The sequence below is a fragment of the Platichthys flesus genome, chromosome 13 (genome assembly GCF_949316205.1).
Source record: "Platichthys flesus chromosome 13, fPlaFle2.1, whole genome shotgun sequence".
Lineage (NCBI taxonomy): Eukaryota > Metazoa > Chordata > Actinopteri > Pleuronectiformes > Pleuronectidae > Platichthys > Platichthys flesus.
Window position 1 is genome coordinate 6,971,573 of NC_084957.1, and position 16,916 is coordinate 6,988,488.

At 41.0% G+C, this 16,916-nt stretch overlaps 1 protein-coding gene across 4 annotated transcripts in view; it reads right to left on the reverse strand.

Annotated features, from left to right (window-relative positions):
* Positions 1 to 16,916, reverse strand: part of stxbp5l (syntaxin binding protein 5L) — a 111,493-nt gene that overhangs the window by 85,553 nt on the left and 9,024 nt on the right. For all 4 annotated transcript variants that reach the window (XM_062402089.1, XM_062402090.1, XM_062402088.1 and 1 more), the window contains exon 2: positions 5,361 to 5,458. In XM_062402089.1, the coding sequence (XP_062258073.1) occupies positions 5,361 to 5,458 (98 nt within the window). The remainder of the gene's footprint in view (positions 1 to 5,360; positions 5,459 to 16,916) is intronic.

Sequence of the window (16,916 nt, forward strand, 5' to 3'; positions counted from 1 at the left end):
GAGATTATTATATAGCTGGAGGGAAATAAGTAGTTTTCCACCCAAACCAAAAATACCAGTGTTAATGGAGCCCCGAGGAAGCATGGCAACTAATTAAAAGAGGGTGAGGCCAAAAGGCAAACTGAGACCTCTAAAACACGAGGGTAACCAGCTTGTGGATCCAGGCCATTAGTAAAAACAAGTTAAGAGGACATGCTACTTATCAGCAGAAGATATGTATATTATCTGCTACTACATTCATATTAAGAAGAGCTTAAAAGAAGAGGTTTTAAGTGATCTTGGTGGTAGGATGTACTGTAAAGGAATAAACCAGGATGTAGAGGAGAGGACCCAACATGGAAGAAAATTATATGAGCAGGTTAAAAAGGTTGTTACATAATCTGGTTTGAAACTTTGTTGAACTGAGCAGGTGAGGGACACTAAGATCACGTTCAGATTAACTTTAGCATGCCTGAGAAAAAGAAACTACATTAAGAATCAAGAATCAAGAATCAAACTTTTCAGTCGGGAAATGAATTATCAACGTTGTCTCAAGTCAATTTAGTTGTTCTTGGATCTCAATTGTAAAAATATGCACCTTTAGATTTTTTCCCAATCATTTAAATCACTATGGTATATACAAAATATTTTCAGGGGAAGATGTTGTCAAGGTTTTAAGGAACATGTCATGGACATTCGTCATTTCTAATTAAAGCAATCAGTATTTACCTAATCATTTTTTCATATAATGCTCGAGTTGCAGTCCTAATTTTCTCCATAAAGCACTGATTAAAGGAAAATTCATTTTCTGCGCTTCTTTCTAATTCAAATTACCTTCTACACACACACACACACTGCGTTTTCTTTAATCCTGAGGTGAACTGCAGGGTAGAGACCCATTAATTCAATGAATGTGAACCCTGTAAAGGTAAACTAAGGATGAGTGAGGTGTGGCTACGAAGAGCTTAATATTGCTGCTTCATCTCTTTTCTGTCCTGCGACTAAAGCAGCACTTTCGCCTGCTCACTTCCGACGCCAGTCCAAACTGCCTCTGCTCTTAGTTCACAAACAGAGGGCTGTAAATCCTGTTCTGAGTAATCCAATCAAGACCGAATCACTGGGCAGGACTGTACATGTCTCCTTGTGATTGTATGCTTCTACTCATATCAATGGAAGCGGGGGTGTTGATAATGAGCTCAAGTTTGGAGATTTTACAGCAACAATGGTGGTGGGAATTATGGAAATAGAGCCTGGTGTGGGCTCCCCACACTTAATCTGAGGAGCCTCTTGATTGAGGCACCGGCGGCCTCCTGCAGGAGCTGAGCGACTGATGGAAGACTCATTATGTTTGCAGGCCCACTCACACAGTCAGCAAAGACAGTGACACAGTGTGACAACAATGAAGGCCTAATTGATGACTATCTGATGTTACAGTTTGTTCCACTGGCACTGCAAAGCTGCCCTGTCACACACACACACACACACACACACACACACACACACAGGCAGTAAGACTGTGATTGATAATGCACTAACAGTTGCTCTGTGTTTACACAGTCGCCTCCACCCATTGCCTGCTCATGCTCCATTGGCCAGATTAGGTTTGCTAATTGCTTGCTGCCGGTCACTCGGCTGTGGTGAGGAGAAAATGTATCCCTGAAAGTAAAAGCTGCAGTCATCTCTTCACCCAGCGGTAATCTGAGGAGGGTTAGCTAACTTATCTCAAATTCTCAGCACTGTCGTTTAAATGTCTGCCAGGCTTAAGGCTCGACGGGGCCTTGAGTTGATGGGTGACAACGTGCAAGATCAGTTTAAGTGAGGTCTATTTCACATCATGAGACATTATGGATATGCATCAAATATAAGACATGTATTTTATTATGTATGTGTATGTATGTATGTTTAAGGTCAACAAAAAAACGAACTGACAGTCTGCACAGTTGTTATAGTCGAATGGCAGTGAAGCTTAATCATTTCTATTTTAGTGTATTTTCAAGCACCAGACATCCTACTATATTTGTACTATATTTATTACTGTATTTAATTTTGTATTTATTCTGTATTTTACATGTACAGATGTATGTAATGATTTTATGGAGGGTTATGTGTTTTGTTTCTTTTCTTGTTGTATGTTCAGCTGTAATTGTTGTCTCGTCGTGGGCATGAGTTAAACTGGCGTTTTTCTGCTCTTGCACCCTATTATGAATCAGATCAAAATGATCAAAACATGAGTGAATGAAACCCTTGAATAACTAAATATTAAAAAAATATCATGGATAATACAATACCACTACAAGTTGGTAAAATATACTTTTGAATTGTAGGCCTGCTTTCCCCTCCAAAAACCAAGAAATACACAGTCATTAATGTTAAATGCATTTGCTATAAACAATTTTACAGGAAGACTCTTTCGGTCCTCTTCCTCCTTCCTATCACTATTTTCCCATTTCTCTTTCCATCACTCACTCTTGTTCCGTTGCTATGAGAAGTAACTTTCCATCAGTCTCTGGACAATTCTATTACTACTTTCACTGCAGCGACACACAAACCAATAACAGACATAAACACATTTTTGTACAGAGATGATTGACAATATTGACACAGGTAGATGGCACACATGGATGCACACTCTCTCTCTGTTCTACGTGCTCTCTCTCTCCTAAATCTCAGCATATCTTGGTCATCTCGTCCCAGCCAGAGGGAGGAGTGTCCTCGGAATCCACTGCAGAGATCCTCATTGCCAAGCCACTGCACCACCCTGATGACATTGTCACTATGCACCATTCAACAGAGCAGCACCAGTCCTTCTGAGAATGCCTCAGCTGTTCATGGTGGGACATCAGGAACAAAGCAATTGCCGCAACAGTCAGAAAGCTAATGTACTGTAAGTGTTTCTTGATGACTATGAGGGGTTGAGGTTCCTCCCACTGCAGAAGCATGAGATGCAGCTTAAATGAAGTGATTCATCAATGAGGGAACGCAAAAGGCCCCTTAACTGAGGGTATGACCTACTACAAACAAGACTAAGGTAGATTAACACAAAGGGATTTTATGACTTCTTGCTAATTTGTACCAGGAACAGACTGCGTAGAGGGAGGGGAGACAGGTACAGAGAGATCTGATGGGAAAATCGAAAGACTCACTGCTGCCGTTTCAACCAAAGATGATGGCCTTGTTATGTATTGAAACTTTGTGTTGGCAAATTATATATATGTGAATTTATTTTTCTGATCATATACGTAATCACCATTTTCCTTCGAGACAATGCTATGACAGCTGAAGCTCAGGAGGGCTGTCTATTAACTGCCCCTGACGGCTGAACTGCTGGTTTGTAGATGAGAATCTTGTTCGCTACATGTAGGGAATGAAACATTTTCTGACAACAGCGACAGGACTCCACTGCAAACTCAGATATATCGATCACTCCTCTGCCTGTATTGACACACATGTCCCGCTTAACTACACACCACAAGCTGGAAAGCAGCGCGACCCACAGGGAGCCCACGTAACGGCCGTCCCACACAATCGATCAGAAGTGTCATCCACATGTTTCACTTTAAGCCCTGGGAGATGAAAACAGATTACAGGGGGCAAAATATATATATTTTCCTGACAAATAATGATGTGTTACCACAGCGGCTCAGGTATCGGCTCGGGGACGGTAGACAAACAGGGAGGGAGACAAGGTTCTAACTTTAAATTGCTTGTTTTTACACCCTGCTCCACCCTGGAGAGACTAGGTGAGGAAAAAAAAAAAATCCGGATGAAATATCCGTGAAAGGCGGCGCTTGCAGCAATTGAGAAGGAAAGCAAAAGGCAAGACTTGCTAGTCCACGGCTTATGAACTAGAAATAGAGCATGAGGAAATTCCTGCAACGGCTCCAACTATGTTCAGTGCTAATACAGCTGCAAAGACAGTGACATGGCCAGGAGAACAGCAACCGAAAAGCCACAGCGGAAAAAAGAAAACGAAGAGAGACCGAGACCTTGACAGAAGATGACAGGCGGATGTTCAAAAGCCCGGGTAAGAAAAGGATGACAGGCAGTGAAGGACACTAGAAAGGTGAATTGAATAAATACAAGCATAAATAGAGGAAAAACGCAGTGCTCTAGCAGGCGATGCAGTATGAGGAAGAATGAGAGCACAGCTAAATAGATTTGTGTGGTTTACATGAGTGCATGCACCTGAAAGAGAAAGTCATTGAAGGGCCACACGGGAGCAGAGGAAGGTGTGTGTGCAGCATGTCAATACAAATGCTCAAAAAATCAAGGGCATCAATTCATCTGAAATATCAGCCTTGCTTTACAGTCAGGCATTCAGTAGAGAGCTATAGAGATAGATAGAGAACAGAAAATAATTGAGGAAAAAGGGGGAATGATGGATATCAATAAATACACTCAGACGAGCTTATCACGTAATCAAGTCACATTCTTATCCCATTTCATCAGCTATTCCGTGTGTCGTCAAACATATTAGTGCACTTTTACCCTGCTCCCGAACATTCAGCCGCCTGCTCTCCACCGCGTTTCCCTGTCAAATATTCAAATAACGTAACATCTGCCTCCGTCACCCTTCTCTCTGATTTCCTGTTGGTTTCGGCATAGAGATCATTCAGTCTACCCATGCACTACCCCAGCAGGACCTGCAGTGCAGCTGCCGTGGCATTGATAATTGTTTGTTGCCTCAGTCCCTGGTTCCCTAAAGGGACACCGGGAATCTCCGGTATTTATGAGAGAGTAATGTCCTACCTGGGTGGCACTTACACGCCCTCTCTCCCAGCCCTGTGACCTGGTGACCCAGGGGACGGGCTGTGGGACGGACGGTTCTGCACCTGCGACATGACAGCCGAGCAATCATTTTGTGACAGGACGGAAAGAGGGATGAGAATTAGGAGTGGAGGAGGAGGAGGGAAGGGGATGGAGGAGGGGGAGGCCCTGTCTGGAGACTGTACTGCAGTGCCACAGGTTTGTGTAGGAGACAAACTATTTCTGTTAGGATAATTGTAAGTCTGCCTGATACAATTTTCATTTTTATAGAACATGTATTAAAATTTTACGCTGTTTATTTATAACTCAATAACTTCCCTGCCTAAGGAAGACAACCATGAAACCCCAGATGGGATAATGTATGATTTAAAACTATTTTATATTATTATTATTGCTATTATTTATATTTCCCAGGTACATACATTTGGGCATACATTATTAACATTAGCACTAACATTAACTATGATGGATCGTGTTTCCTTGTGCAGTAATAAAAAGGGGCAAAGGCCAAGGGATGCATTTAGAATAATCTCATAAAAATGTGTTAATGTACAGTATGTGTGGCTGCAGACTCGATGAGGGGAGGGAGTGAGCAGATGAGGAGTAAAGGATACATCCGTACGCCTCCTGTTCTTGTTCCGATGGCCAGGATCTTCTGCACGGGGTCAAAGGCCAAGGCTGTGGGCTGGTAAGGGAAACCATGCCGCACCGTCTACAAGGAAAAAGACACAGGGCACTATTTAATTAAACCAGAGCAACATTCTTTTTTGATGATTTAATCATTTAATGCTTTGTCCTCCAACATTCCACTGTGTGTGTGAATTTGTTAAACTGCAACCTTTTATCTGTTTAGGACTTAACCCTGTGAAATGGTAAATGTAACAAGACATATACATTTTTACTTGACATTTTCATGCTGCTGTGATTGCTGAGGTGACATGGATTCCACATCCATATTATTGTAAAGACATCATCACTATTATTAGCTGTATTGGCACAACATTCATCAATACACTCACAAAGATGCATCAGAAATAAAATTGACTGAGAACTCCTGTTGATCAAACATAAATACAATTAGACAAATTGCTGCTTCTTACCATGTTGCATTGCATTGTTTGTTATATTTATGTTATTGTGGCATTCATATGCCAAAGCCTGATTACACCAAAGAACAGTGTGACTCTCTCTCTCTCTCTCCCTCTCTCTCTCTCTCTCTCTCTCTCTCTCTGAGATGCGCTGCAGCTGTCTGCCATTAGTCATGTTAAATTTCCCAGCAGAGCTCACTCGCAGTTATCTGCTCTGGAGCGATATTGAAGACATGGACATTACCAATGTAATGGAAATGTTACCACATGATATTACTGTTTTACTAGCAAACTATCCAGTGGAAGGAGAAAAAAGAGGTTCTAGCACTATGTGACGATGCTACTGCTAGAGTAAACATCACAAATAAATAATGTATGACTAAACATTACAGCATGGTAAAATTTGGTTATTTGGTTTATTTACACCTCTTCTCGGGACTTTGTCTGTAGGTGAATAAGTTGTCTGTTGGTAAACATGTTGTTGTTCATGTTGTTTACTCTCAACTTGCACTGCTCACAGTCAACCTGAGCAAGGATCAACAAAGCTACAGCTGTAAACGTGAGTGTGTGTGTGGACCCCTGTATTGACTAAGCCTCGTCGACATTATTATTCAAAATGAAATATATTTAATATCGTCTTTTATTTTTTTATTAATTCATTAGTTGTTTTAATATTGTTTAATATAATATTGAATCTGTAAAATTCAATAATAGGCTGGTCAATAATAATCCCCAGCCTTCGTCTCTTCACCAGCACCAACACCTTTGTCTGGCTGTCTGAACGGTTCTCACAGGGTTTTGTGTGCTCACACAAGAGAGGCATGAATTCACAAAGATAATATGAGAGGCTGTGGATGAATTAGATGGGTATGAAACGCAGAGAGAATCAAATCACTCAGCGGTGATCACACTGGACAGCTGAAAATGAGAAACAACACAGACGCACTCTGAATCACACCTAACCCAACTATGGATGCACGCCCGTGTGCGTGTGTGTGTGTGTGCCCGCTTTGCACATGTTTCCTATTCATATACGGTGAACACCAGCTTCTGTGTGCGAGTCTAGATGTGTATTAGCACATGTTTCATATTCATGGGCTCATTATGATGATGCATTACATGTTATGTTTAGGGTCATTGGACTGTGTGTATTTACTGCTGTAGCGCACAAGTTAAAAGCACATGACCTTGAGATGCACACGTATCTGTCACATCACTAATACATACACAGCAGGGTTCTACTGCTTCATTTAGGCCAAATAGTGCCTTGCATACAAATGGAGTAGCAAATAATAACACAGAAGATGTCTTAGTACAAATATGACGATTTACCAGTTGGCATCACTCATATATTTAAAATGAATAATTGTATTACTCTGTATTCTGTAAGCAACACACAGCAATTGCTGAAATTCAACTGCTATTTCCCCCCAAATAATGCAGTTACGGTCTTGCTCCTGATTAGATACAGCAGAGGAGGCTTATTAGCAATCTGTGACTGGATTGCTGTTCTATCATTTGCAAACGCTGTGATGCTTCTTAATCTGTTTCTCTTTTACTAAAGTGGAACGAGCTGAATATGAACCCAAAGGGCCCAAAAATGTGATATTTTTTTATAATACTCGAGAGTTGAAACTATCCCCAAAAATATATATACTTGTGTTATGTGGCCATTTAAGTACACTGAATGAATGTATTCAATTCCTGGGTTTGCCCCTCGGATCCACACCAAAAATGAATGGGTTCCTCCATGATACATATTGCCTCCCTCCACCAAGTTGTGCGGTTCCCTGTCCAGAACAAATTAACAAATGAACAGAGGCAACAATGCAGGAAATGCACATGACAGTGGCTTATAACATTAAGACATGGATCATGACCCCCAGTGCACCAACACAACATATATCCTCGTGCTTTTAATGAATTAAGATGCTTTGTTTCGGAAAGGTGTGACATGAAGCCAGAAACCAAATGATGCAACAAGATTACAGGGTTGAAGAAAAGGACTTAAACACTTCAATAAAGAGGAACGGTAATATATGCTTCAGACAGCGGGGAGAGATCTTCAGATACAGGCAATGCTGTTTTACACTGACATAAAATTGATTGAAAAACCCAAGCGCATCAGGAAATGAGTCTGACATGACAGAAAGTGATAAGAGTAGGTCAGGCTCATTCATACACAACACACGTATATAAGGGCCGTGCACACACAAAGCTAAGAAACACACTGTCAGGCACACACACTGAGCTGCTGAGCTACAGCAGAGCCACTCCCCATATACATAATAAGCAAAGAAGTGGATGAGGGATACATTTACTCTGGTGGATCTCAGAGCAGCTCATACATATTTTAGGTACAAAGCCATAAACCCATTTTTCCCTCTTTTAGTGTGTATTTTCAAATACATGTGCATGTGTGCACGGAAGATTCACACACACTTCCATCCTCTATCCATCTATCTGCCTATCGTTTGTCTGACTATACAATAACAATAACACAACTTCACATCAATGCAGTTGTACATAGATTAAATAAGAAATGATAATTATGGATTAGGTAGCTGTTTGTGAATAAAGCGTATCAACTTATGTGATCAACATGAAAAATAGAGAAGGAGGAATTACTAAATATATATTCATGCTGGTGAATCAGCCAAGATATACATTTTAAATAATACAGTCAGCTCTGCAGGATTTGTGAACCTGCTGCTAAAGGACCTGCGTTATGGCTGCCAGAAGCTGCATTACATCAACTCCTCTCTCACTCTACCTCCTCCCCTCTCCTCTTTCTCTGTTGTGTTGTCTTCTCCCCTGCACACACACAAACGCAGTCTTTATGCACAGAAGCCACAATGCTCAATCTGATGAACTACAGACACCCCCACCCCCCTCCAAAGACCAATTCCACCTCATGTCACCCTCCTTCCTCTCTCTCCACACAGCATTCAGCTGTAGAGCAGGTTCAGATCCCTGGTGCTATAAATAGCACGTAGCACCCGTGTCTGTCTGCCACAGCCAGGAAACTGAGCAGCATCTCCCAACACAGATCAACTCAGTGGAACACAGCGTTTCATTCTTATGTGTGTGTGTGACTACAGTAACATTTACACTGATATAAAAGTACAGCGCATACACAATTAGTTAATGAGGTTAAACTTATTCTGTGTTAGGATTATCTTAAACATTTGCCAATGCAAGAGGTGTACATAGGTCACTTGTATTTAGAGTAGTGTAAGATACTGTTTATCACATAGCAAGATCACTTAAGGTTAACTGTGTTGAGCTAAAGTAGCATCCACATACCGGTACCCACTATTTCTACTAATTCTGTATCTCTATCTTAGAAGCTCTTATCTCTCCATCTCTAATGAGCTACACTGAGACAGGTAGCGTGCGAGTTGAATCTGGTCCAACTGATTCACTGCTGCAGCCCTTCAATGTGGCTCAAGGCAGAGCATCACTCGAGGTGCTCTGTAGATACTGAGACACGTGAGTAATGTACTGAGCAGACTCTACAGTGTGGCCTTGATGGTTCTTGCATACGTTCATCTTCACAACAAAATCACAGGGAAAGTGCTGAGCATACGGACCAGGAATAAACGAAGGAACGGATGAAGAAAGTATGGTGAATAATGCATAGTAAGAAAACTGTGTGGATGGGGAAAGAAAATAAGATAAAATGGAAATACTGCATAGGGGTGAGAGTAAATTATATCTTGCATCGGTTTTAATCTCTATTGTTTAGGAGGTTTTATGATGAATAAATCATTTCAGTTATCAGACCACTTCCTTGTTTCTTTTATATTACTACAGTAAGAACTCGACAATCATGTGTAAGATTGTTCTGCCTCGGAGGACGTATACACTTTACTGAGGAACATTCTTCTTCTGAATACTTCTTAATGGTGTTCACGTCGGCATCTTACTGTATCTGGAGTGCAATATGCAGGTATCTGTATGTGCTGCATTAGTAGTCCTAACAGATATTGTGAGATCAGATGTATAAAGAAGTTTTCTTGTGTATCAGCATTAAACCCAAGATCCTTTCCAACCTTCACAAGTATAGTTTCACAGATTCAAAATACAACAACTTCCAAATTGTTTAGTCTGCCCTGCAATTAAAACAGCAATGTCTTCCAAAATGAAAAACTTAAAATGCTGCCATTACTACTATTGTAGCCTCTGCACTTCATCAGCAGGACTTCACACAAAAAAGTACTGTCCCCGTTTGAACCAAACATTGTGGTGCGATGGGGGCGTGCACCAATTAAATTCTGTTTCACTATTTTATCACTTTCCTTCGTGTATGGATCTGGATGTAAAGAAAAGGCATTTTAATGGTGTTGAGATCTATGGGTTTGTGCAGATACTGCTGAATCTGCATTACACGTAGTTGCACTTCCCCCTGATAAATTCCCGAAATCTCACTCTTACCGTCCTTTAATGTTTCCATAACCGCTCATCCGATCGGCTTCAAATCTCTGGCAGGTATATTAATGAGGACCAGGGGAAGTGGGGCGTAGACTGCTAATGCTGCCTGCAGCTGGAACTGGTGAGCTTGTGGTTATGATGTGGGAAGTCGTGTACACTGTGTGATTGGCGTTAGGGGGTTAACTCAGGAGAATAGTGCTGCTAGGCAATGATAGCGTGAATACTGATACAACATTATGTTGTAAGATAAGAAATCACATCTCGTGGACACAGAGTTTTCAGAAGATTTGAGGCACAGGGTCCTATATATGTCAGCAGGGGGTCTTGATAAAGACTCTTCCTGTAAGCGTGGCAAACCTGAGCATTTAAAATGTTTTGGTTGAGGAGGCGTCAAGAGCACAAAGAGATCGCACACTAATAGCAGCACGTCTGTAAAATCTGAAATGTGAGTGGTAAAACGTATCATTTGGATTCAGTCGGACAAAAGACAGCAGTCTGGGAAAGAGACTGCTACATATAATACTATATCATAATATTACACACAAGGGTGATTTAAATGGCCATTTACTAACAGAGCGCACACCATTTAGAAAACTATTCAAAACCGATTTCTGTGAATGCTGCCAAAAAGGGCTTTTCCCCAGCAGACATTTTGACAGTAATTTGTCACAATTTGAATCCTTAATAAAATCAGTAGTTCCAGGAAGGAATCTGGTATTGAGCATGACGCATCACACAGGAACATGGAACACAGCTGTCATCAGTGATGTACTTGTTTTTCAGTGACATGTCAGATAACCTGGCCCAAGTTTCCCATATGTATTTTATTTTTGAGTATAAAGTCATAATTATTACCAGTTGGAGATGATTACAAACACGGAGTCACACTTTGATGTTATGGAAAAAGTGGTCTTCCCGACTGTAGCAACTGGTAATTAATAAAACTCAAAAATAAATGTTATTGTTCTCACTGTTATTTCTAATGATGTTGAAACATGAGGCGTCACTAACCTTTGTATTTCTCTGCAGATGTCAGTGAGCGAGTTGTTGTCATCAAGGTGCAGGTGTGAGCTATCGTTAGCCTAGCTTAGCTCTTTTAGTTTTACCAAAAGTTTATCCTACATTTAACACTCAGCCTACCTGAAAATGTTACTCTCTGCACCATATTAGTGATGAAGAAGTTCAAAAAACACTTATTTTCACGAAAGGGATTTGTTTTCCTTCGGTGGCAGCTACACTTTGACCAGTGGATCATTTCACACTTCAGTCTGAGCTCCACGAGCAGAAAGGTCAGTAGAGTTGGTAGTTGGTAAACTATCGCGAGACTTGAACCACACGCTGCAGGAGCGTGACTATTGACTGTGGATCCTATTCTTATATGCGCCACGTTTTTACATTTACGGTAGTCGTATTTTAAGCTGCGTATCTTGCTGGTCTTTACGGTAGTAACTCCTGGCAGCACGCGGTAGAGTTCACTTCTCTCAGTGAACAAGAGGAAGTGGGAACCAAGAGAAAAGGTAAAGCTGTTGAGTTGTTAATATTTGTTGGTATTGTTTATCTTAACTGTTGTTAAGAAAAAAGAAGAAAAGGGTAAACTCAAACTACACCTTTTTATAATTTTTTCCCTAAAATTAATCACTATATTTAGGAATGTTTTTTTTTTTTTTAAAGCTCTTTATTTCATTTTTAAATGCAAACCTTTTTCTATTTGTAATGGTGAAAGAAAATGTTATTATTATTTTATTTATTTGAAGTAGGCCTCTCCGGTTTAATAAATGTAAACATATTACATTTAAAATTCTATAATTTAAACCAAAAACCTGAGAATAGGACAGCTGTGACATATTGAATCCAGGCCTGTGTGTCTCTGAGTGAATCTGACCGACGTGTGTGTGTGTGTGTGTGTGTTTGACCAATATTAAAAATTCAAACGGGAGTGTTTCAGTGTTGCCATGACAATGATGGCAAATCAACCCTTAACTAGATAACTGTCCTCTGCCGGTTGAAGGACTCTGCATATCTGCCCTTAACTCCAACTGCTGATGGTGGAGCAAGTGCTTTATAAATGAAAGACATTTGTACATAAATAGCACTCAGGATCTGTGAACCCAGTGAGGAGCTAAGATGCGTTTATCGCTCCTTATAGGTGTGCAGAGGGAGCTTTGTGAACACATTATCCATACAGTTTGCCCTAGTGTGTGTTGGATCTTCCCTGTGTGCATACAAATTCTCCCTCTGCATCACTCAGGTGTATGAGCTACTTCTCCCCAAGGCTAAATGTCAGGATGAGAGACAGTAGTGCAGAGGAAAGTAGAAAATTTCAGTCACATTCATCCAGTCCAATTTCCTCTACGGACTCAGATTCCCCCGAAAAACCAACAGAGTTACACGTGGCTTCCCCCGATCTCTGTTTGAAGGGAGAGATTTTGAGGTTGATCTAAAATTCCTTTGATCTTGACGGGAGCAGCCCCAAAATAAAAACGAATAAAGAGGCATAGCTGAACGTGGGTAGGAGTGAAGACGTTAAGGGGAGAGGAGATCAGGGGGGGGTTCTGAATGTGTGAAACCAGTTGGAAACACACAGTGGTTACACAACACAGCTCGACGTCATTCATTTCTCATCAGACACATTCTTGGCTCTATTTTCTACCCGAGGATTTATCCGTTATTGTTTGGATGCCCATCGGGTCTACCTCGGGTCCAGGGTGTTCTTTTGTGTTCCATGAAATTCGAAATGCAAATTCCGGATTCGGCTCAATCAAATACATGTACCATGTTCAAACACGCAGGAGCGAAAAGATGTGTCCTCTACGGTCGGCGTAGGCTGTAGCCTACAGTCATGTGGTGGAGGTTTCAATCATCTTGGTTTTATCTGTTACATTAAAAAACATCAGTCCTGAATAAGATATGTCAAATTTGAATATTTAGTCTTTAATGGTGTTATGTAGCTGGTTTATTATGGAACCTGATATGAGGAAAAAAATGTTAATTAAGCTTCAGGAATGACATAACAGCTGTTAAGCACGAACAAGATTAGTGCAGTATTTGATACTAAGGAGCAATTGCTGTCTTTTCAAGTGATGTCTGGCTCTTCCAAAGTTTAGCACCTATTTGAGCTGAAGAGACTTGTCGGCTTAAACCAGTTGTGACTAACATCATTTTCATCATCCTCATCTGACGTCAGACGCCTCACCACAGCCGTCCCAGCCAATGCATCATGGAATTTCATTTGGAAAAGGTTCCTCACCCCTGATATACACGATACATCACACAGTAATATTTACAAAACTTAAGTTGTGGGTACAGCTGCATATCAAGCACTGACTGTATGTTTGTCTGCACCATTCACACAGACAGTGGAAAAGCTCCAGACATCCTATGTGCAAGAAGTAAATAATCCATTGTCTAATAGAGCGACAATATGGCGGCTTGCAGCGAGAACAACCCCTCTTCCAAGCAGCTGTTACGCCAGCTAACATGATCCTTCTCTAGTGTTTCCAGATGGCAAGTGTAAGATAAGATCTCTGATCATTTTGCGGCTTCTTCGTTCCAGAAGTGAGACACTGGCAGCGAGTTCTACACCATGTGGGAAAGATGCCAGCAGCCCTCAAATGGCACAGGCATGCGCAAAGGTCTCAGCGTCTGTTCATCAGATGCAAACTTAGATGGTGCAAATTAGGTTCTGTGAATATTTTATGTTTCCCAAATGCATCCCTGTCAAATTCAGGGTCAGGGTCGGGACAATCACACTGTCAGGTCCTGTATATACTGAAAGAAACCCTAGGTAGAGATTTGTAGAGGTCGTGGCCTTACTTCTGCTGTAAATGTGACACGAATTATACATAGGATGAATGGTTAAGTGCCACGAGGTAACATTGGCTTTTAAAGCTGGCAGTAGAAGAAAAGGGGGGAGGGTGCAGTAAGAAAAGATTTATAGATCCCTAGAAATATGCTCAGGCCTTTATTTCTGTACCACTCATACCTCATACTAACTAAATGATTATGGAATAAGGAGGAGAAGCTTCGCCATTTCAAAAACGACATTACGGTTGGATTCATAAAAGGAGTTTGACCTGACCAGGACAAAAACGATGGGACTTCACATTGTGTGAAAGATTTTCAGGCAAAGGGATGTGCATTACCTGTTGGTCTGAAAACACAGGCTGGTCATTTAAAGAATGTTGAAAACTACCATGACAGGGGGTCCAAATGAAAATGTTCATTAACAGCGGATGTGAGACGCCACAGAATTGAATGCTTGGCCTCCATATTAAAGATAGAAAGTGAACATATATAAAATGTAGGGTGTGTTAGAAGCAGGCAAGCAGGACTATGATATAAAAAACTACCTCTGATGTCTTATTCCAGTGTTTTCGCTCATGAATAGAGTGACTCAAGATTTCCACTGTGTGATTGCTTAGCACACTGAAAGCCAAAGGATTCAGGGACTTTGATTCATCACTGAGGCCTTGCCTGATCTAATAAGCACTATGTGCTCACCACACACACACACACACACACACACACACACACACACACACACATACACACACAAACAAACAGACACAGAGAACAGCACACAAATGAGCACAGGGTGAGAATGCTGTGTGAGAGATTGGAAGTATGAAAACGAATGAATGAGCCTGGATAAGCCTCTCTCCCTGCTGAGTGTAGTGGGGTCATTAGAATCAAAGCTGCAGACAGTACGTGTGGCCTGAGTAAGTGGGGGGGAGAGACATGTTTGTATGTTTGCTGCTGTGTCCATCTTTGCATTTATATTACATTTGAATTACTGTATGATTGTTTCTATCTGAGGTGATGAGTATGTTCATATAACCACACACACACACACACACACACCTGAACATAGGGAGATACAGCACAGATATGAAACAACATACTGTTGTTACATATCTATACATTTGACAAAAACAGCTAAAGGAAGTGTTGTCAGGCCTGGATGTTCAAGACAGCTCCCCCGATCTGAATGTGTTATGAATAGACACAAACACAACATACATCTTGTATGTTGTGGCAGCATTTTGTTACTGCACAACACTGCTGAATATCAAAGGCTCTGATGCTAGACTTAAAGTGTGTGGATATGGGAAGCTTCTTTCAATAAGAGAAAGGAGGAAGGGAATAAGGTGCAGGCAAAGCTATAGGTGGAGAAAAGCTCTAGCTCCTGTTGCTGCAGCAGCGAAAGAGCAGGATAATGAAGAAGGGGGCTCTTGAAGACGAGCTAGTCATTTACATATGTTTAAAGCTACAGTATAGAAATACAATTCAATATGTAAATCACCTCAAATAAGACTTTTTCCAAGGTACACCAGCAATATACTGACAATTAACCTTATTCTGTATAAGATACTATTCCTGTTATGATGTTTAAATGAGTTGCTACAACGATACTCCATTCATATTCCTGTTTACATGTTACAGAGCAGAGAGTTTTCATTTTTGTTTGATCTGATATTGGTTTGTTGTGCTCAAATAATTGGATGGATCTGTTAATATTGTATCAAAGAGATTCAAAAATAATCAAATTATCACATCAAGAAAATGAGATTCAGAGAGATTCTAGTTGGCATATGCTTGCATCATTTTTACGAGCAGGACAGGGGAGGAGAGAAGCGGACATGTTGAGTGCGACAGACAGATGAGACGCCAAGTGTTACTGGAGATGTGAGGAAGAGGAGACTACCAGACACAAGGATATGACACAGAGTTAATACAGTTTGTCATAGTCCTCATCACACAGTGGAAGAAGAAGCCATGAGAACAGAGGCAGTCGGTTTTTAGAAATTGAACGAGGCTTCGGCATCATGCATTAGCAGATGGCAACTTCATCAACATCAAGGCTTTTCAAAGGGTTTTGCTCTTACAGTAGAAAAGAAATGAAATTGATGGAGGCAAGTGAGAATATAGATCGATATCGTGGTGTGAAAGCCCAGTGCCTGAAGTCTTTTGGTAGAGCACAGAGAAATATCTGACTCTCTGCATGGGCTGAATCCTCAAGGTTTCCAACAACAATCAGGCATGTGTCCCTACAGATGAAATCTTAAACCAAAAAAATTCACATTTTTATTCTATATCTTTAACTATAAAGCAACCTTTTCTGTTTGTGTTTGGAGGAGGAGGTTTTGATTCTATGCCCATGTCGTGCCATCTTGCAAGCCACGGAGTCAGAGACCAGCCATGTGTGGATGTAGCGTGGATGTGGTTTAACCTTTCTAACCAAAGCAGCAGGCATGTCAGTGAGCCTGTAATGGCATCAGTATCGTGCCTCCAGGCTTGAGGGGAAAAAGGTAAGAGGAGCGGACAAAGTGTAGTCACATCACGACACTGATGTTAGGATGTGATATCACTGCGCCCCCTCGATTCAACTGTTTGGTTTTCAAGGTAAATGTTTGGGCGGGAGAGGAAAGTACACATTCAGTATTGGTGCAGATCAGCATCAGGGGGCAGAAGCAGGAATTCTTCATCCCTTTTTTTTAATATTTGAATTAATTAATATATCTTGAAAAAAAAATCTGGCACGTTAAGTAGACTGATAACCGGGAGTAGGTACGAGTTGGTGCAGGATAATTAAATTAGAGGGGTGGATGTCCTTCTAGTTGTCAAATGGTTTGAATAGAAACAGTTTAC